Below are 22,726 nucleotides of genomic sequence, written 5' to 3' on the forward strand. Positions count from 1 at the left end.
GTGGAGAGCATTCTGACAGGATGCATCACTGTCTGGTATGGGGGTGGGGGGTGGGGGGGTGAGTTGTCTACTGCACAGGACCGAAAGAAGCTGTAGAGGGTTGTAAATTTAGTCGGCTCCATCTTGGATACGAGCCTACAAAGTACCCAGGACATCTTCAGGGAGCAGTGTCTCAGAAAGACGGCGTCCATTATTAAGGACCCCCCCCAGCACCCAGGGCATGCCCCTTTATCACTGTTACTATCAGGTAGGAAATACAGAAGCCTGAAGACACACACTCAGCGATTCAGGAGCAGATTTTTCTCCTCCACCATCCAATTGCTAAATGGACATTGAACCCATGAACACTACCTCACTTTTTTAATATATATTATTTCTGTTTTTGCACAATGTTTAATCTATTTGATATACATTTACTGTAATTGATTTATTGATGTTTGCTTCTTTTTCTATTTTATGTATTGCATTGAACTGGGGCTGCTAGGTTAACAAGTTTCACGACACATGTTGGTGATAATAAATCTGATTCTAATTCTATTTGCAAGGACATATGACTCTATGACACTTGGACAGGGGTACATGGATCAAAAAGGTTTAGCTTTAGAGGGATATGGGGTAAATGTGGGCAAGTGGAGTTTAGATGGGAGTCGTCATCGATGCAGCTGAGCAATGGCTGAAGGGCTTTATTCCATGTTATAACCCCATGACTCATCCATGACTGTAATTCCGACTATTGTCACATGTACCGAGATACAATGAAAAATGGTGCTTTGCATGCCATCCAGAGCCATCGATGCATCGAGGCAGTACAAGGGAAAATAACAATATAGACTAAAATGTAAACAAGAGAAACTACAGTTCCTGGAAATCTGGGGCAACATGGACAAAATGCTAGAGGAACACAGCAGGTCAGGAATGGAAATATACAGCTGATGTTTTGGCTCGAGTCTGTTTACCAGTCCTGATGAAGGGTCTCAGCCCGAAACATTGACTGTTCATTTCCCTCCATAAGTGACGTATGACCTGCTGAATTCCTCCAGAACTTTGTCTGTGTTGCAAAGTGAAGTATTACAGCTACAAAGTGCAAGCGAACTACGATGAGATAGATTGTGAGGTCAAGAGTCCATCTGATCATGGGAGATGTCCATTCAATAGTCCTGTAGCAGTGGGACGGAAGTTGTCCTTGAGCCTGGTGTTATGTGCTTTTAGACTTTCGTATCTTCTGCTTGACTGAAGGGCGAGAAGAGAGAATGTCCCGGGCTGCTGGGATCATTTTTCTGCTTCACCGAGGCGCTGGAAGTGTAGACAGAGTTCATGGAGGAGAGGAGGCTGGTTTCTGTGATCACAATGTACACTGCAGATGTTGTGGTTAAATCAACATGTGCAAACAAGCTGGATGAACTCAGTAGGTCGGGCAGCTTCCGTTGAAACGAGCAGTCCTCTATTGCCATGATGAGGCCAAACTCGGGTTGGAGGAGCAACACCTCATCTACCGTCTGGGTAGCCTCCAGCCCCTTGGTATGAACATCTAATTCTCCAACTTCCAGTAATTACCTCCCTCTCCCTTCCCTCATCTCACATTCACTCCGCCTCCTCTTCCAGCTGCCTATCACCTCCCTCATGATTCTGCCTTCATCTACTACCCATAGTGCTTTCCCCTTTCATTCCTTCTTCACCTTTCCTGCCTATCCCCTCCCTGCTTCCCCTCCCCCACCCCTTGATCTTTCCTCTGATTGGTTTTTCACCTGGCACATTCCACCCTCCGCCCACCTTCTTTATAGAAACATAGAAAATAGGTGCAGGAGTAGACCATTCCGTCCTTCGAGCCTGCACCGCCATTCAGTATGATCATGGCTGATCATCCAACTCAGAACCCTGTACCTGCTTTCTCTCCATACCCCCGATTCCTTTAGCCACAAGGGCCATAGCTAACTTCCTCTTAAATATAGCCAATGAACCGGCCTCAACTGCTTCCTGTGGCAGTGAATTCCACAGATTCACCACTCTCTGTGTGAAGAAATTTTTCATCATCTCGGTCCTAAAAGGCTTCCCCTTTATCCTTAAACTGTGACCCCTCGTTCTGGACTTCCCCAACATCGGAAACAATCTTCCTGCATCTAGCCTGTCCAATCCCTTTAGAATTTTATCCATTTCAATAAGTTCCCCCCTCAATCTTCTAACTTCCAGTGAGTATAAGCCTAGTCGATCCAGTCTTTCTTCATATGAAAGTCCTGCCATCCCAGGAATCAATCTGGTGGACCTTCTTTGTACTCCCTCTATGACAAGAATGTCTTTCCTCAGATTAGGGGATCAAAGCTACACACAATACTCTAGGTGCGGTCTCACCAAGGCCTTGTACAACTGCAGTAGAACCTCCCTGCTCCTGTACTCAAATCCTTTTGCTATGAATGCCAACATACCATTTGCCGTTTTCACTGCCTGCTGTACCTGCATGCCCACCTACAATGACTGGTGTACAATGACACCCAGGTCTCGTTGCATCTCCCCTTTTCCTGATCGGCCATCGTTCAGATAATAATCTGTTTTCCTGTTCTTGCAACCAAAGTGGATAACCTCACATTTATCCACATTAAATTGCATCTGCCATGAATTTGCCCACTCACCTAACCTATCCAAGTCATCCTGCATCTTCCTCACAGCTAACACCGCCGCCTAGCTTCGTGTCATCCACAAACTTGGAGATGCTGCATTTAATTCCCTTGTCTAAATCATTAATATATATTGTAAACAACTGGGGTCCCAGCACTGAGCCTTGCGGTACCCCACCAGTCACTGCCTGCCATTCTGAAAAGGTCCCGTTTACTCCCACTCTTTGCTTCCTGTCTGGCAATCAATTCTCTATCCACATCAATACCATACCCCCAATACCGTGTGCTTTAAGTTTGCACACTAATCTCCTGTGTGGGACCTTGTCAAAAGCCTTTTGAAAATCTAAATATACCACATCCACTGGCTCTCTCCATCCACTCTACTAGTTACATCTTCAAAAAATTCTATAAGATTCGTCAGACATGATTTTCCTTTCACAAATCCATGCTGACTTTGTCCGATGATTTCACCTCTTTCCAAATGTGCTGTTATCACATCTTTGATAACCGACTCTAGCATTTGCCCCACCACCGATGTCAGACTAACCGGTCTATAATTCCCCGGTTTCTCTCTCCCTCCTTTTTAAAAAAAGTGGGGTTTCATTAGCCACCCTCCAATCCTCAGGAACTAATCCAGAATCTAAGGAGTTTTGAAAAATTATCACTAATGCATCCACTATTTCTTGGGTTACTTCCTTAAGCACTCTGGGATGCAGACCATCTGGCCCTGGGGATTTATCTGCCTTTAATCCCTTCAATTTACCTAACACCACTTCCCTACTAACATGTATTTCCCTCAGTTCCTCCATCTCACTAGACCCTCGGTCCCTTACTATTCCCGGAAGATTATTTATGTCTTCCTTAGTGAAGACAGAACCAAAGTAGTTATTCAATTGGTCTGCCATGTCTTTGTTCCCCATGATCAATTCACCTGTTTCTGACTGTAAAGGACCTACATTTGTCTTGACCAATCTTTTTCTTTTCACGTATCTATAAAAGCTTTTACAGTCAGTTTTTATGTTCTCTGCCAGCTTTCTCTCATAATCTTTTTTTCCTTTCCTAATTAAGCCCTTTGTCCTCCTCTGCTGGTCTCTGAATTTCTCCCAGTCCTCAGGTGTGCCGCTTTTTCTGGCTAATTTGTATGTTTCTTCTTTGGACTTGATACTACTTCTAATTTCCCTTGTCAGCCACTATAGGGCTCCTGCCCCCTCCTGACGAAGGGTCTCAGCCCGAAACGTTGACTGCTCATTTCAACGGATGCTGCCCGACATGCTGAGTTCATCCAGCTTGTTGTACATGTTGATTTCTGTGATGTAGTGAGCTGTGTCCACAACTCTCTGCAGTTCCTCGTGGCTGAGCAGAGCTGTTGTCATATCGAGCAGTGATGCATCCAGATGGGATGGAGCGAATAAAGGGAACATGTCAAGTTTCTTTAGCCTCCTGAAGAAGTAGAGGCGCTGGTCTGTTTTCTTCACCAAGGTATCTATGTGGTTGGAGGAGGAACTGAACCTATCTCTCAGTTAGTCCACTTGGACAACTTTATCCTTCTACAATTGTAATTGCCTTTGTTTAAGCTGATATCATTGGTTATAGACTTGGGCATCCAATCTCAAACTGTGCTTGGAATTGGACTATATTGTGATCACAATGTGACCTTAAACCATCCCATCTTTTATTAATCGTACCTCAATTGCACAAATCTAAAATAGCTCATGAAAATTAAAACAACAAATGCAGATGCTGCAAATCTGAAATAGAGACAGAAAATGTTGGTATTACTCTGCAGGTCAGGCAGCGTGTGCGGAAGGAGAAATAGAGACAGAAAATGTTGGTATTACTCTGCAGGTCAGGCAGCGTGTGCGGAAGGAGAAATAGAGACAGAAAATGTTGGTATTACTCTGCAGGTCAGGCAGCGTGTGCGGAAGGAGAAATAGAGACGGAAAATGTTGGTATTACTCTGCAGGTCAGGCAGCGTGTGCGGAAGGAGAAATAGAGACGGAAAATGTTGGTATTACTCTGCAGGTCAGGCAGCGTGTGCGGAAGGAGAAATAGAGACGGAAAATGTTGGTATTACTCTGCAGGTCAGGCAGCGTGTGCGGAAGGAGAAATAGAGACGGAAAATGTTGGTATTACTCTGCAGGTCAGGCAGCGTATGCAGAAGGAGAAATCTCTGTCAGAAATGTTTCTCTTGGCCTGACTTGCTGAGTATTTTCTGTTTTATATATTTAAATATCCAGTTCCCTGGTAGAAGGCAGAACACAGAACATTACATCACAGTACAGGCTCTTCTGCTCATGATTTTGTGCCAACCTTTTAACCTACTCCAAGATCCATCTTACACTTCCCTCCCACATAGCCCTCTATTCTTTTCATCCATGAGCCTATCTGATCATATGGGATGGAAGGAGGAAATGCAGACTCCATACTCACAGCATCAGGGTTCAGGACCAAAGGGGGGAGAGCGAGAGATATTTTAATGTCCATTTTCATTCAGGTCTTAAAAAGTTCTTCCTTGCCAGTTCACAATTTAAGTGCAAAGGATTATCCACGTTTCAGAAATACAATACAGCAGATCAATGGATATTTCCTCTTTGGTTTTGTGGAGTGACCTCGAACACCTTGCACATCAGATTAAAGGTTTTCTTTAGCAGACAAGAACTCTTCCGATAAATTTTCCTCCCGAGTAGGTTCCGATCCAATTCCCTGGAGCCAGCCAGCTGTTCAGTGCTCACAAGCCTTGCAAGATGCTTTGGCTTAAATCAGTGTTGACTGCCATGGACTATCCAAAAACATCTCCTCATGATACTGTAAACGCTAAGCCATATTTTCCAGTAAAGCTGGAGCCTTAAAATGAAGGGATTAAAAGTAACATTAGCAAATTTGCTGATGACACAAAGCTGGGTGGCAGTGTGAAATGTCAGGAGGATGTTATGAGAATGCAGGGTGACTTGGACAGGTTGAGTGAGTGGGCAAATGCATGGCAGATGCAGTTTAATGTGGATAAATGTGATGTTATCCACTTCGGTGGCAGGAACAGGACCCCACCTGGAGTACTGTGTGCAGTTTTGGTCTCCAAATTTGAGGAAGAACATTCTTGCTATTGAGGGAGTGCAGCGTAGGTTCACAAGGTTAATTCCCGGAATGGCGGGACTGTCGTATGTTGAAAGATTGGAGCGACTGGGCTTCTATACACTGGAATTCAGAAGAATGAGAGGGGATCTGATTGAAACATATAAGATTATATAAGAAGTATATATTAAAGATAAATTAGATAAGTAGTGCAAAAAGAGTAAAACATTATTGAAGAAGTGCTCATAGGTTCTATTTCCATTCTGAGATCTGATGGCGGAAGGGAAGTTTAAGAATAAGGGGTAGGCCATTTAGAAGAGAGATGCAGAAAAACTTTTTCACCCAGAAGGCAGTGGAGGCCAAGTCTCTGGATGCATTCAAGAGAGAGTTAGATAGAGCTCTTATAGATAGCGGGGTCAAGGGATATGGGGAGAGGGCAGGAACGGGGTACTGATTGTGTATGATCTGCCATGATCACAGTGAATGGCGGTGCTGGCTAGAAGGCTGAATGGCCTACTCCTGCACCTACTATCTATTTAGTCTATTAAGCTACATGAGTCCAACTGTTTTTTTTAAAACACTGAAAGACTATCCCAAATCTTGTTGCTTTTCTGATTATAGTATTCAGAATGATGACGCAGAGGTAATACTGATGCTCATTTGATTAGTAAATTTAGTGGGCAATATATTCAAAGCAGTGTTTCCTACTATTCACTTACAGTTTAAGGGAAACTTTAGTTTCCTCGTGTTCCAGTCCTGAAGAGAAATGATAGATGTGAAATTTTGACACTGTTTCTCTCCCTTGAGATACTGCTTGGGTTGGTGAGTGCTTCCAGCATCTTCTGGTTTTGTTCTGGATTTCCAACATCACACCAGGTGCAGAGTTCATTCACTGGGGACATTAATGCCTGGTTGGGGAGCTGCTCTGCCCAAGACCATAAGAATTGTGGGAAAAGTCCAGTCTATCATGCAAACCAGCTTCCCCCTCCACTGACTTTGCCAACAATTCATGGTAGCATAGGGGCTACCGTGATGCTATTACACTGGGCATTGAGTTCAATCCCAGCACCGTCAGTAAGGAGTTTGTATGTCCTCTTCATAAAATGCATGGGTTTCCCCCGAGTGCTCTGGTTTACACCCACAGCCCAAAACCCGCCAGAGGTTAATTGGTCATTGTAATATGTCCTGTGTTTAGGTTGGGGATAAATTGGGAGTGGCGGGGTGATGATGCTTGATGGGCTGGAAGACCCTACCCTCGCACTGTATCTCTGAGAACATATCATAAGAAATGGGAGCAGGAGTCGGCCATCCGGCCCATCGAGCCTGCTCCGCCATTCAATAAGACCATGGCTGATCTGGCCATGGGTTCATCTCCACCTACCCCCATAACCCTCGATTCCCCTACGATGCAAAAATCTATCCAACCTTGTCGTAAATATATTTACTGCATATAAATAAATAAATAAATAAATTCCTGCTGCCTCAGGAAAGCAGCCAGTGAAATCAAGGGCCCCTCCTGCACCAGGCATTCTTCTTTCTTTCCTTTCTATTAGGCAGAATGCACAAAATCTCAAAAACACACCACCAGGCTTGAAGATGGTTTCTGTCCCAAGGTTATGAAACTCTTGAACTTTTATCTCTTTGAATGACATGCCAAACAAAGATTTTCATTATCACATGTATATCAGTATTTCCAACAATAGACCGACTACCAATTGGTAAATCTGTCCTGGGTGATTCTATAATCCTTCATTGTTACTATCATTGATACCAGCTCTTTTAATTCCAGGTTAATTTAATTTCTAAAACTGATTACTTGATGTTAGTATGAGATTCAAACATTTGAAGATCAACAGGCAAGTAGAGTCATAGAAAAGTATAGCATAGAGGCAGGCCTTTTGGCCCATCTAGTCTGTGCCAAACTATTTAAAATGCCTACTCCAATCAACCTGCCCCGGGACCTTAGCCCTCCATACCCTTACCACCCATGTAGCCATCCAAATTTCTCTTAAAGTTGAAACCCAGCTCATATGCACCATTTTCACTGGCAGCTTGTTCCACTCTCTCTTGACCCTTTGAGTGAAGAAGTTTCTCCTCATGCTCCCCTTAAACTTCTCACCTTTCACCCTTAACCCATGACCTCTGGTTGTAGTCCCATCCAACCTCAATGGAAAAAGTCTGTTTGCATTTACCCTCTCTATACCCCTGATAATTTTGTGTACCTCTATTTGGATGCTAGTCCAATAAACTAACCACACCACCACAGAATACATTCATTTTTAATACAGAAATCATAAAGATGTTTGTGATCCTATACTCCTCCACAGACTGCATTGCTTTGTAACCTTCTCAACAAGACATCAATGAATTGACTTGGTATTTTTTGTGTCCGTGAACTAGTCCTTCTGCAAAATAAGACTAAAATCCTGCCCTCTACTGCAAGTTCTCAACTATGTATCTGTACTTCCGGATAATCGCTGCTTAGATTTATAGAGACATACAGCATAGAAAGAGGCCCTTTGGCCCAACTGTTTTGTGCCAACAAAATGCCCATCCAGGCTAGTCCCATTTGCCCTCGTCTGGCCCATATACTTCTAAACCATTGTTATCCATATAGCACGGTAGCAGAGCAGTTAGTATAATTCATTACAGCTGCAGCTCTAAGATCAGGTTCAACTCCCACAGCTGTCTGTAAGGAGTTGGTGCATTTTCCCTGTGATTGCTTGGGTTTCCTCCGGATGCTCCAGTTTCCTTACACATTCCAAAGATGTGCAGGTTAGAGTTGTGGGCATGCTGTGTTGGTACTAGAAGGGTGGCAACATGGGCGGACTGCCCCCAGTACATCCTCGGACTGTGTCGGTCGCTGATGCAAACGACGCATTTCACTGTATGTTTCAATGTTTCCATGTCATATGACAAATAAATCTTTACCTGCCCAGTCATCCTTCAAAAGCTATTTTTGGACCTGCCCTAACATCTTATTTGATATATGTAAAATCCTGGGGATGAAAAATTCCCCGTCAGGTTTCTCTTCTGTCTCTCCTAAAACCTTTGCCCCAACCCAGCAAAAAAGACCAAGTACACAATATGTACACAGGCCTACAAGAGGAGAGGCATTCTGCATAGGGACGTTCCAATGAGACAGGGAAAAGATGGCAGGGTACAGGAACCATGGTGTACAAAAGCTGTAGAAAATCTAGTCAGGAAGAAGAGCTTATGAAAGGTTCAAAAAACTAGGTAATGATCGAGATCTAGAAGATTGTAAGGCTAGCAGGAAGGAGCTAAAGAATGAAATTAGGAGAGCCAGAAGGGGCCATGAGAAGGTCTTGGCGGGCAGGATTAAGGAAAACCCCAAGGCATTCTACAAGTATGTGAAGAGCAAGAGAATAAGATGTGGGAGAATAGGAGCAATCAAGTGTGACGGTGGAAAAGTGTGTATGGAACAGGAGGAAATAATAGAGGTACTTAATGTTTGCTTCAGTATTCATTATGGAAAAGGATCTTGGCAATTGTTGGGATGATTTACAGTGGATTGAAAAGCTTGAGCATATAGACATTAAGAAAGAGGATGTGCTGGAGCTTTTGGAAAGCATCAAGTTGGACCGGACAAGAACCTCTGCCTGTGCTTGCCCAGGCCTGTTGATCCAAAACAAAACCACTCTAACAGTGATTACACCTTTTTTACTGGTCTCACACTGGTTTTAGCCCACAGTTGAATAGCTGAAATCTCACGCTTTATGATTGACCTCTCCTGCAGAGAAAAATACACATGCACACATCACACCAGCTCAGCAGTAAGAACTCAAACACTTTATTGCCCAGGAACATGCTGGCATTCAACACTCGGCACCCAAAGACCTCCCCTACAGTCCTGGGCTATCCATTGTGGGACACCAGCCACCCAACACCCGCAGGCCCCGGGCTACCCAGAGTAGCAGACCAGCCACCCCAACACCCGCAGGCCCCGGGTTACCCAGAGTGGGAGACCAGCCACAGATTGTGGGCAACACAACTCGCATTGCACGAGGCTCAGTGTTGGGATCCCAGAGCCACAGAGCTAGGGAAGCCTAGTTGTCAGCAGCCACGGATCATGAGCAGCGCACGGCAAGCTCGCTGTGAAACCCAACACCAGATCCAACCAATGGACAACAGGAGGCCATGGACAGGACACAGCATGAGCGACATAGTGCTGAGGAGAGGAGGGAGTCTGCCCTGCAGCCCAAACCTAGTGAGCGGGGTTGGAGCCATCCCACACAGGGGCTGGGTGATCCAACACCGAGTGTCCCTAGCCCCTCAGTTACTCACAGGGGGAGAGGGGAGGGGCAAGGGAAGGAGGAAAGGCTGGGGAGCGGATGGAAGGAAGTATTCACACAATGATAGCCCCGCGATCACATACAGGGGACTGGGGGGTGGGGTAAGTTTCAGGACACTGACACCCCCCGTCGTCCAGAGGGCACCCGGAGAGTAGTGGGCTGGGCAGACTCATTGTCTGGAGAGGGGAGAGGAATGGGTGAAGGATGAGTGAGAGTACGCGGTCAGTCGCGGGCAGGTGCCTTTCCCTGCGCTCTCTGGAAGTCCTGCTGCAGTTTGCCGAGCGTCTCCCGATGTTGCTCCCGATTTCCGTTCCAACTCCCCTTCATCTGTCCCCTCATAGCGCTTTCTGTAAAACACCACGCCGCCCGTCAGCGCTACGGGAAGGGGGGGGTAACCCTCCATCAGTACCCCTCCCTCTGTAAAACACCACACCGTCCGTCAGCACTACGGGAAGGGGAGGGTAACCCTCCATCAGTACCCCTCCCTCTGTAAAACACCACACCGCCCGTCAGCGCTACGGGAAGGGGAGGGTAATCCTCCATCAGTACCCCTCCCTCTGTAAAACACCACACCATCCGTCACTGCTACGGGAAGGGGGGGGGTAACCCTCCATCAGTACCACCCCTCCCTCTGTAAAACACCACACCGTCCGTCAGCACTACGGGAAGGGGGGGGGTAACCCTCCATCAGTACCACCCCCTCCCTCTGTAAAACACCACACCGTCCGTCAGCACTACGGGAAGGGGAGGGTAACCCTCCATCAGTACCCCCTCCCTCTGTAAAACACCACACCGCCCGTCAGCGCTACGGGAAGGGGAGGGTAATCCTCCATCAGTACCCCTCCCTCTGTAAAACACCACACCGTCCGTCACTGCTACGGGAAGGGGGGGGGGGTAACCCTCCATCAGTACCACCCCTCCCTCTGTAAAACACCACACCGTCCGTCACTGCTACGGGAAGGGGGGGGACAAACCCTTATTCAGTACCCCCCCTCACGGTTCCCTGTCCAGGTAGATGCCTCAGGAAAAGCTACGGGAGGGAAGCGTACTGGCCGGAGCAGAACCTGACCTGTCCGTTACCTGAGCTGATCGCGTCCTTAGGGAAACTGGGTATATATCCATCACTGAAAAGGACTGCCAGGCCATTCAGCGGGCCCCTGATAGCCCAGAACTACCTGCTTGGGGCAGCAGGCAGTGTGGTGATTAGCACAACACTTGGCAGTCCCTGTACAGACAGTTCAATTCCCGCCACGGTCTAAAGAGTTCGTACGTCCTCCCCGTGACCAAGTGGGTTTCCTACTGCTTCCACACGGGAGTTAGTGGCCTGGTGCTTAGGGTAATTGTTACAAAAATGCCCAAACCCCCTGCAATGTATTAACCCAGCAGTAACACTCCCTCTGTACCACACATGAAAGTTCCCAAGTGCGACCTTCAAGTCTCGCTCCTCCCTCAGTATCACCCCCACACCCAGTGTGACCCTCACTCGGTATCGCCCACACCCCAGTGTGACCCTCCCTCGGTATCGCCCCCACCCCCAGTGTGACCCTCCCTCAGTACCCCCCCCACCCCCAGTGTGACCCTCCCTCAGTATCGCCCCCCCACCCCCAGTGACACTCCCTATCACCTCCACCCGTGACTCTCCCTCAGTATCGCCCCCACCCCCAGTGTGACCCTCCCTATCTCCCCCCACCCCGTGTGACCCTCCCTCAGTATCACCCCACCCGTGACTCTCCCTATCGCCCCCATTCCCAGCGTGACCCTCCCTCAGTATCACCCCCACTCCCAGTGTGACCCTCCCTCAGTATCGCCCCCACCCCCCAGAATGACCCTCCCTCAGTATCACCCACATCCCAGTGTGACTCTCCCTCTCTGTCGCCCACACTCCCAGTGTGACCCTCCCTATCACCCCCACCCCATGTGACCCTCCCTCGGTATCGCCCCCACCCCAGTGTGACCCTCCCCTCGGTATCGCCCCCACCCCCAGTGTGACTCCCTCGGTATCGCCCCCACCCCAGTGTGACCCTCCCTCGGTATCGCCCCCACCCCCAGTGTGACTCTCCCTCGGTATCGCCCCCACCCCAGTGTGACCCTCCCTCGGTATCGCCCCCCACCCCCAGTGTGACTCTCCCTCGGTATCGCCCACACCCCTCAGTGTGACTCTCCCTCCGGTATCGCCCCCACCCCAGTGTGACTCTCCCTCCCTATCACCCCCCACCCCAGTGTGACCCTCCCTCAGTATCGCCCCCCCACCCCCAGTGTGACCCTCCCTCAGTATCACCCCCACCCCCAGTGTGACCCTCCCTCCCTGTCGCCCCCACCCTCAGTGTGACCCTCCCTCGGTATCGCCCCCACCCCCAGTGTGACTCTCCCTCCCTATCACCCCCACCCCCAGTGTGACCCTCCCTCAGTACCCCCCCAACCCCAGTGTGACCCTCCCTCAGTATCGCCCCCCCACCCCCAGTGTGACCCCTCCCTTTGCATCGCCCCCCACCCCCAGTGTGACCCTCCCTCGGTATCGCCCACACTCCCAGTGTGACCCTCCCTCGGTATCACCCCCCCCACCCCCAGTGTGACCCTCCCTCGGTATCACCCCCACCCCCGTGTGACCCTCCCTCGGTATCGCCCCCCCCCACCCCCAGTGTGACCCTCCCTCGGTATCACCCACACCCAGTGTGACCTCCCTCGGTATCACCCCCACCCCGTGTGACTCTCCCTCGGTATCACCCCCACCCCAGTGTGACTCTCCCTCAGTAACCCCCCACCCCGTGTGACCCTCCCTCGGTATCACCCCCACCCCGTGTGACTCTCCCTCGGTATCACCCCCACCCCAGTGTGACTCTCCCTCAGTAACCCCACCCCCCAGTGTGACCCTCCCTCCTATCACCCCCCACCCATGTGACCCTCCCTCGGTATCGCCCCCCACCCCCAGTGTGACCCTCCCTCAGTAACCCCCCCACCCCGTGTGACCCTCCCTCGGTATCACCCACACCCCAGTGTGACCCTCCCTCGGTATCACCCCCACCCCCAGTGTGACCCTCCCTCGGTATCACCCACACCCCAGTGTGACCCTCCCTCGGTATCGCCCCCACCCCCAGTGTGACCCTCCCTATCGCCCCTACTCCCAGTGTGACCCTCCCTCGGTATCGCCCCCACCCCCAGTGTGACCTCCCCCTATTACCCCCCACCCCAGTGTGACCCTCCCTCGGTATCACCCACACCCCAGTGTGACCCTCCCTCGGGTATCACCCCCCACCCCCAGTGTGACCCTCCCCTCGGTATCACCCACACCCCAGTGTGACCCTCCCTCCCTCGCCCCCCACCCCAGTGTGACCCTCCCTCGGTATCGCCCCCACCCCCAGTGTGACCCTCCCTGTCGCCCCTACTCCCAGTGTGACCCTCCCTCGGTATCGCCCCCACCCCCAGTGTGACCCTCCCTATCACCCCCCACCCCAGTGTGACCCTCCCTCAGTATCACCCCCACCCCCAGTGTGACCCTCCCTCCCTGTCGCCCCCCACCCCAGTGTGACCCTCCCTCGGTATCGCCCCCCACCCCCAGTGTGACCCTCCCTGTCGCCCCCCACCCTCAGTGTGACCCTCCCTCGGTATCGCCCCCACCCCCAGTGTGACCCTCCCTCGGTATCGCCCACACCCCAGTGTGACCCTCCCTATCGCCCCTACTCCCAGTGTGACCCTCCCTATCGCCCCTACTCCCAGTGTGACTCTCCCTCGGTATCGCCCACCACCCCCAGTGTGACCCTCCCCTATCACCCCCCACCCCCAGTGTGACTCTCCCTCCCTATCGCCCCCCACCCCAGTGTGACCCTCCCTCAGTATCACCCCCACCCCAGTGTGACTCTCCCTCCCCTATCACCCCCACCACAGTGTGACCCTCCCTCAGTATCGCCCCCCCACCCCCAGTGTGACCCTCCCTCAGTATCGCCCCCACCCCCCAGTGTGACCCTCCCTCAGTACCCCCCCAACCCCAGTGTGACTCTCCCTCAGTATCGCCCCCCCACCCCCAGTGTGACCCTCCCTTTGCATCGCCCCCCACCCCCAGTGTGACTCTCCCTCTCTGTCGCCCCCCACCCCCAGTGTGACCCTCCCTCAGTATCGCCCCCACTCCCAGTGTGACCCTCCCTCTCTGTCACCCCCCACCCGCAGTGTGACCCTCCCTTTGCATCGCCCCACCCCCAGTGTGACCCTCCCTATCGCCCACACCCCAGTGTGACCCTCCCTATCACCCCCCACCCCAGTGTGACTCTCCCTCTCTGTCACCCCCCACCCTCAGTGTGACCCTCCCTCGGTATCGCCCCCACCCCAGTGTGACTCTCCCTCCCTATCACCCCCACCCCCAGTGTGACCCCTCCCTCAGTACCCCCCCAACCCCAGTGTGACCCTCCCTCAGTATCGCCCCCCCACCCCCCAGTGTGACCCTCCCTTTGCATCGCCCCCACCCCCAGTGTGACCCTCCCTCGGTACTCGCCCACACTCCCAGTGTGACCCTCCCTCGGTATCACCCCCCCCACCCCCAGTGTGACCCTCCCTCGGTATCACCCCCACCCCGTGTGACCCTCCCTCGGTATCGCCCCCCCCCACCCCCAGTGTGACCCTCCCTCGGTATCACCCACACCCCAGTGTGACCCTCCCTCGGTATCACCCCCACCCCCGTGTGACTCTCCCTCGGTATCACCCCCACCCCCAGTGTGACTCTCCCTCAGTAACCCCCCACCCCGTGTGACCCTCCCTCGGTTATCACCCCCCACCCCGTGTGACTCTCCCTCGGTATCACCCCCACCCCAGTGTGACTCTCCCTCAGTAACCCCCCACCCCCAGTGTGACCCTCCCTCCCTATCACCCCCACCCATGTGACCCCTCCCTCGGTATCGCCCCCACCCCCCAGTGTGACCCTCCCTCAGTAACCCCCCACCCCGTGTGACCCTCCCTCGGTATCACCCACACCCCAGTGTGACCCCTCCCTCGGTATCACCCCCACCCCCAGTGTGACCCTCCCTCGGTATCACACCCACACCCCAGTGTGACCCTCCCTCGGTATCGCCCCCACCCCCAGTGTGACCCTCCCTATCGCCCCTACTCCCAGTGTGACCCTCCCTCGGTATCGCCCCCACCCCCAGTGTGACCCCTCCCTATTACCCCCCACCCCAGTGTGACCCTCCCTCGGTATCACCCACACCCCAGTGTGACCCTCCCTCGGTATCACCCCCACCCCCCAGTGTGACCCCTCCCCTCGGTATCACCCACACCCCAGTGTGACCCTCCCTCCTGTCGCCCCCACCCCAGTGTGACCCTCCCTCGGTATCGCCCCCACCCCCAGTGTGACCCTCCCTGTCCGCCCCTACTCCCAGTGTGACCCTCCCTCGGTATCGCCCCCACCCCCAGTGTGACCCTCCCTATCACCCCCCACCCCAGTGTGACCCTCCCTCAGTATCACCCCCACCCCCACCCCAGTGTGACCCTCCCTCGGTATCGCCCCCACCCCCAGTGTGACCCTCCCTGTCGCCCCCACCCTCAGTGTGACCCTCCCTCGGTATCGCCCCCACCCCCAGTGTGACCCTCCCTCGGTATCGCCCACACCCCAGTGTGACCCTCCCTATCGCCCCTACTCCCAGTGTGACCCTCCCTATCGCCCCTACTCCCAGTGTGACTCTCCCTCGGTATCGCCCACACCCCCAGTGTGACCCTCCCTATCACCCCCACCCCAGTGTGACTCTCCCTCCCTATCGCCCCCCACCCCAGTGTGACCCTCCCTCAGTATCACCCCCACCCCAGTGTGACTCTCCCTCCCTATCACCCCCACCACAGTGTGACCCTCCCTCAGTATCGCCCCCCCACCCCCAGTGTGACCCTCCCTCAGTATCGCCCCCCACCCCAGTGTGACCCTCCCTCAGTACCCCCCCCAACCCCAGTGTGACTCTCCCTCAGTATCGCCCCCCCACCCCCAGTGTGACCCTCCCTTTGCATCGCCCCCACCCCCAGTGTGACTCTCCCTCTCTGTCGCCCCCCACCCCCAGTGTGACCCTCCCTCAGTATCGCCCCCACTCCCAGTGTGACCCTCCCTCTCTGTCACCCCCCACCCCGCAGTGTGACCCTCCCTTTGCATCGCCCCCACCCCCAGTGTGACCCTCCCTATCGCCCACACCCCCAGTGTGACCCTCCCTATCACCCCCCACCCCAGTGTGACTCTCCCTCTCTGTCACCCCCCACCCTCAGTGTGACCCTCCCTTTGCATCGCCCCCACCCCAGTGTGTCCCTCCCTCAGTATCGCCCACACCCCAGTGTGACCCTCCCTCCCTGTCGCCCCCACCCCAGTGTGACCCTCCCTCAGTATCGCCCCCCACCCCCAGTCTGACTCTCCCTCCCTGTTGCCCCCACCCCCAGTGTGACCCTCCCTCAGTATCACCCCACCCCCAGTGTGACCCTCCCTATCACCCCCACCCAGTGTGACCCTCCCTCAGTATCGCCCCCCCACCCCCAGTGTGACCCTCCCTCAGTATCGCCCCCACCCCCAGTGTGACCCTCCCTCAGTATCGCCCCCACTCCCAGTGTGACCCTCCCTCCCTGTCGCCCCCCAGCCGCTGTGTTCCCCCCTCAGCATCGCCCCCACCCCCAGTGTGACTCTCCCTCAGTATCACCCCACCCCCAGTGTGACTCTCCCTCTCTGTCGCCCCCCACCCCAGTGTGACCCTCCCTCGGTACCCCGCCCCCACCCCCAGTGTGACCCCTCCCTCAGCATCGCCCCCACCCCCAGTGTGACTCTCCCTCAGTATCACCCCACCCCCAGTGTGACTCTCCCTCTCTGTCGCCCCCCACCCCAGTGTGACCCTCCCTCGGTACCCGCCCCCCACCCCCAGTGTGACCCTCCCTCGGCACCGCCCCCCACCCCCAGTGTGACCCTCCCTCGGTACCACCCCACCCCAGTGTGACCCTCTCTCCGTACCACCCCACCCCAGTGTGACCCTCCCTCGGTACCACCCCACCCGCAGAGTGACCCTCCCTCGGTATCACCCCACCCCAGTGTGACCCTCTCTCAGTACCATCCCTGCCACAGAGCCTCTCAGTGCTGCCCCCACCCACACTCACATCTCTCCATTGATGTAGTGAAGTCGCTTGGCAACTGTGGACTTTGCCTCCTGCAGTTCCTGCCTCACCAACACGGGGCCCATCAGCTTGTAGACTCGGTTCTCTGGTTCCATCAGCTCCAGCTCCTGCGACAGAATGGGAGAGACCGCTGGTACAGGGAGCGGGCCAGAGGCAGAGAACGGGGCAGGGAAATGACGACGGGGTGGTGGGTGGAGAAGTGGAGTTTAGAATGAGGGGTAAACCTCAATACCGGAATGGATGTTGTGAGAATATTTCCGATAGCAAGAGAGACCAGCACCAGAGGCACAGCCCCAGAATACAGGGAAGAGATGAGAAGAATTTCTTCAGCCAGAGAGGGGGTACCGAGGGAATTCGTGACCACAGACAGCTGTGGAGGCCAAGTCACTAGGTATATTTAAATTGGAGGTTGATAGATTCTTGATTAGTCAGAGCATCAATGGTTACTGGAAGAAGGTGGGAGAATGCGGTTGAAAGGGATAATAAATCAGCCCTAAGACCATAAGATATAGGAGCAGAAGTAGGCCATTCGGCCCATTGAGTCTGCTCTACCTTTCAATCATGGGCTGATCCAATTCTTCCGGTCATCCCCACTCTCACTGCACAAACTTCACTTCCCTGACACTGTTGAATGTTCAGTATACTGCAGACGTCTTCCAATGTATAGACTGATGCAAAATACCCATTCAGTTCCTCTGCCATCTCTGCATCTCTCATTACAATATCTCCAGCACCATTTTGTATTGGTCAGTCCATTCCTCATGGACTAGAAGGGCCAAGATGGCCTGTTTCCTTGCTGTAATTGTTATGTGGTTATATCTATTCTCGACTCTCTTTTACACTTTATATACTTAAAAAAGCTTTTAGTATCTTTGATATTGGTCGCCAGCTTCCTCTCATAATTCATCTTTTCCTTCCTAATGACCCTCTTAGTTTCGTTCTGCAAATTTTTAAAAGCTTCCCAATCCTCCATCTTCCCAGTAGCTCGGGCTTCCTTGTATGCCCTCTCCTTTGCTTTTACATTGGCTCTGACTTCACTTGTCAGTCACGGTAGTGTCCTTCTTCCCTTTGAAAATTTTTTCTTATTTGGAATATATCTGTCTTGCACTTCCCTCATTTTCCACAGAAACTCCAGCCATTGCTGCTCTGCTGTCCTTCCTGCTAGTGTCCCTTTCCAGTCAACTTCAGCCAGTTCCCCTCTCATGCCATTGTAATTTCTTTTATTCCACTGAAATACCAACACACTGGATTTTGTTTTTCCCTCTCAAATTTCAATGTGAAATCGATCATATTGTGATTACTGTTCCCTAAGGGTTCCTTAACCTTAAGCTCTCTTATCACCTCTGGATCATTGCACAACACCCAATCCAGCACAGCCAATCCCCTCGTGGTTTCAACAACAAGCCATCCCTTAGACATTCTACAAATTCTCTCTCCTGAGGTCCAGTACTGACCTGGCTTTCCCAATCCACTTTCGTGTTAAAATCCCCAATGATTATCGTGACATTGCCTTTCTGACACGCCTATTCTATCTCCTGCTGCAATTTGTAATCCACATCCCGGCTGCTGTTTGGAGGCCTGTATACAACTGCCATTGGGGTTCTTTTACCCTTGGCATTCCTTAACTCAACCCATAGAGACTCTACACCTTCCAATCCTATGTCATTCCTTTCTAATGATTTAATATTATTTCTTACACACAGGGCCACACCACATCCTCTCTGCCTACTAACCGATCTTTCTGATACACTGTTTATCCTTGGACGTTCAGCTCACATGACAGCCATCCTTTAGCCAAGTTTCAGAAATGGCCACAACGTCATACTTGACAATCTGTAGCTGAATTACAAAATCACCAGATATAAAGTTGTGGCCACCACTGAATCATGGCTGAAGAATGGTTGTGGTTGGGAGCTGAATGCCCAAGGTTACAGGTTGTATCGGAGGGATAGGAAGGTAGGCAGAGGGGGAGGTGTGGCTCTACTGGTAAAGAATGTATCAGATCAGTAGAAAGATGTGACGTAGGATTGGAAGATATTGAATCCTTGAGGGTTGAGTGATGATACTGCAAGGTCTCTGATGACAGTTGTATACAATCAGTAACTGGGAGGTGGACCACAGGTTACAACAGGAAACAGAAACGGCGAGTCAAAAGGGCAATGTTAAAGTAGTCATGGCAGATTTCAACATGCAGGTCAATTGGGAAAATCAGGCTGGTAATGGATCTCAAGAGAGAGAGTTGTTGAATGCCTAAGAGATGGCTCTTTAGAGCAGTTTGTCATTGAGCCTACTAGGGGATCAACTATACTGGATTGGGTGTTATGTAATGAACCGGAGGCAATTAGGGAGTTTAAAGTAAAAGAACCCTTAGGAACCGGTGATCACAATATGATTGAGTTCAACTTGAAATTTGATGACTGATATAACAATATTTCAGTGGAGTATGGGAAATTACAGTAGCATGAGAGAGGAGTTGGCCAAAACAAATTGGAAGGAGCTGCTGGCAGGGATGACAGCAGAACAGTAACAGCATGAGCTTCTGGAAAAAATTAAGGAAGGTGCAGGACAGATAGCAAGGCATTTGACGAAGTCCCTCACGTGAGACTCATCCAGAAAATCATGAGGCATGGGATAAGTGGAACCTTGGCTGTTTGGATAAAAAAATTGGCTTAAAGGAAGAAAGCAGAGGGTAGTTGTGGAAGGAAAGTATTCTGCCTGGAGGTCGGTGACTAGTGGAGTGCCGCAGGGATCTGTCCTGGGACACCTGCTATTTGTGATTTTTATAAATGATCTGGATCTAGAGGCGGAAGGATGGGTGAGTAAGTTTGCAGATGACACGAAGATTGGAGGAGTGTGGATGGAGCTGTAGGTGGTCGAAGGTTACAAGAGGATATAGACAGGCTGCAGAGTTGGGCAGAAAAATGGCAGATGGAGTTCAATCCGGACAAGTGTGAGGTGATGCATTTGGAAGGACAAACCAGAAGACTGAGTACAGGATTAATGGTCAGTTACTTAAGAGTGTGGATGAACAAAGGGACCCTTGGGGTTCAAATCCATACATCCCTCAAGGTCGCTGCACAGGTTGATAGGGTAGTTAAGAAGGCCTATGGAATGCTAGGCTTCATTAACAGGGTGACTGAGTTCAAGAGTAGAGAGGTCATGTTGCAACTCTACAAATCTCTGGTGAGACCGCACTTAGAGTATTGTGTTTAATTCTGGTCACCTCATTATAGGAAGGATGTGGAAGCTATGGAGAGGGTGCAGAGGAGATTTACCAGGATGTTGGCTGGTTTGGAGAACAAGTCATATGAAGCAAGGTTAGCAGAGCTGGGACTTTTCTCTTTGGAGCGTAGAAGAATGAGAGGGGACTATGAGAGGCATGGATAGGGTGGATAGTCAGTACCTGTTTCCCAGGGCACCAATAGCAAACACCAGAGGGCATATGTACAAAATTAAGGGAGGGAAGTTTAGGGGAGACATCAGGGGTAAGTTTTTTTACACAGAGGGTTGTCAGTGCCTGGAATGACTTGCCAGGGATGGTGGTGGAGGCTAAAACATTAGGGGTATTTAAGAGCCTCTTGGTCAGGCACATGGATGAAAGAAAAATAGAGGGTTATGGGGTAGTGTGGGTTTAGTACTTTTTTTTAAGGATTATATGGGTCGGCACAACATGGAGGGCTGAAGGGTCTGTACTGTGCTGTAGTGTTCTATTGACAGATGTATTCCAAAAATGAAGAAACATTCAAATGACAAAACAGTAGAACTGTGGCTGACAAGGGAAGTCAAAGCTAATGTAAAAGCAAAATAAAGGATATACCGCAGAGCAAAAATTAGTGAGAAGACAGAAGATTGGGAAGCTTTTAAAAACCTACATAGAGCATCGAAAAGTGAAAACAAACTAGCAAACAATATCAAAGTGGATAGTAAAAGCTTTTTGAAGTATGTAAAAAATAAAAGAGAGATGAGAATGGATATGGGACCGCTAGAAAATGAGGCTAGAGAAATAATAATGGGGGCCAAGGAGATGTGAGATGAACTAAATGAGTCTTCACTGTGGAAGACACTGACAATGTGCTCGATGTTGATGGGTGTGAGGGGAGAGAAGTGAGTGCAGTTACTATTACAATGGAGAAGGTGCTCAGAAAGATCCAAGTACTAAGGGCACACAAGTCACCCAGGCCAGATGAACTGAACCTTAAGGTTCTGAAAGAGGCAGCGATACTGTGGAGGCATTAGGAATGATCTTTCAAGAATCATTGGACTCTGGCATGGATCCGGAGGACAGGAAAATTGCAAAAGTCACTCCACTGTTTATGAAAGGAGGGAGGCAGCAGAAAGGAAATTATAGACCAGTTAAGACGTAAAAAAAAGCTGGATGAACTCAGCAGGTCGGGCAGCATCCGTTGAAAGAAGCAGTCAATGTTTCGGGTCCAGACCCTTCGTCAGGACTGAGCAGTTATAGACCAGTTAGCCTGACCTCAGTGGTTGGGGTTGGAGTCAATCGATAAGAATGAGGTGATGCAGTAGTTGGTGACACAGAACAAGATAGTACAAAGTCAACATGGTTTCCTTCAGTGAAAATACTGTCTGACAAACCTGTTGGAACTCTTTGAGAGTACAAGTGGGATAGATAAAGAGGATGCAGAGGATGTTGTATATTTGGACAAGCTGCCACACGAGGTCACTTAACAAGTTAGGAGCCCGTGGTGTTACAGGAAAATTACTGGCATGGTTTGAGCATTGGCTGATTGGTAAGGAGGCAGCGAGTGGGAATAAAAGGATCCTTTTCTGGTTGGCTGCCAGTGACTAGTGGTGTTCTGCAGGGATCGATGTTGGGACCAGTTCGTTTTAAGCTGTATATCAATGATTTAGATGGCTTTGTTGCCAAGTTGAAGATGATTGGTGGAGGGGCAGGTAAGTGCTGAAAAAACAGGGAGGATGCAGGAGGACTTTGACAGATTCGGAGAATGGGCAAGAAAGCAGCAAATGAAATACAATGTTGGAAAATGCAAGGTCACGCACTTTGATTACAGAAATAATTGTGCAAACAATTTTCTAAACAGGGAGAAAATCCAAAAGTCTGAGATGCAAAGGGACTTGGGAGTCCTTGTGCAGAACATCCTAAGGGTTAACTTGCAGGTGAGTGGGTGGTGAGGAAGGCAAATACAATTTTAGCATTCATTTCAAGAGGTCTAGAACACAAGAGCAGGGATGTGATGCTGAGGCTTTACAAGGCACTGGTGAGGCCTCAGCTTGAGTATTGTGTACAGTTTTGGGCTCCTTATCTAAAAAATGGTGTACTAGCATTGAAGAGGATTCAGAGGAGGTTCACAATGATGATTCTGGGAATGAAAGGGTTATCAGACGAGGTACATTTGGTGGATCCGGGTCTGTACTCCCATGTTGGGGGAGTCTAGCACAAGAGGACACAGCCTCAGGATCGAGGGGTGTCCATTTAAAGCAGAGATGCGGAGAAATTTCTTTAGCCAAAGGGTGGTGAGTTTGTGGAATTTGTTACCACCGACAGCTCTGGAGGCCAGGCTGTTGGGTGTATTTAAGGCAGAGCCCAGACATGGCATCAAAGATTACGGGGAGAAGGCTGGGGAGTGGGGCTGAGCA

The 22,726-nt window shown here is 51.1% G+C and overlaps 2 protein-coding genes across 2 annotated transcripts in view; one reads left to right on the forward strand and one right to left on the reverse strand.

Moving 5' to 3' along the window:
- Positions 1 to 9,466: 9,466 nt before the first annotated feature.
- Positions 9,467 to 17,277, reverse strand: pfdn6 (prefoldin subunit 6; the record flags this gene model as incomplete). Its single annotated transcript, XM_073036449.1, is given in 3 exon segments — positions 9,467 to 10,291; positions 10,293 to 10,338; positions 17,090 to 17,277. Coding segments are annotated over 3 exon segments (312 nt in total), but the record flags the coding sequence as incomplete, so codon positions are not given.
- Positions 17,278 to 22,002: 4,725 nt separating this feature from the next.
- Positions 22,003 to 22,726, forward strand: part of LOC140721650 (E3 ubiquitin-protein ligase TRIM21-like) — a 29,121-nt gene continuing 28,397 nt past the window's right edge. The window contains exon 1 of the mRNA XM_073036456.1: positions 22,003 to 22,021. Coding sequence (XP_072892557.1) covers positions 22,003 to 22,021 — 19 coding nt within the window. The remainder of the gene's footprint in view (positions 22,022 to 22,726) is intronic.

This window comes from Hemitrygon akajei, chromosome 2 (genome assembly GCF_048418815.1).
Source record: "Hemitrygon akajei chromosome 2, sHemAka1.3, whole genome shotgun sequence".
In the NCBI taxonomy this organism is placed as follows: domain Eukaryota; kingdom Metazoa; phylum Chordata; class Chondrichthyes; order Myliobatiformes; family Dasyatidae; genus Hemitrygon; species Hemitrygon akajei.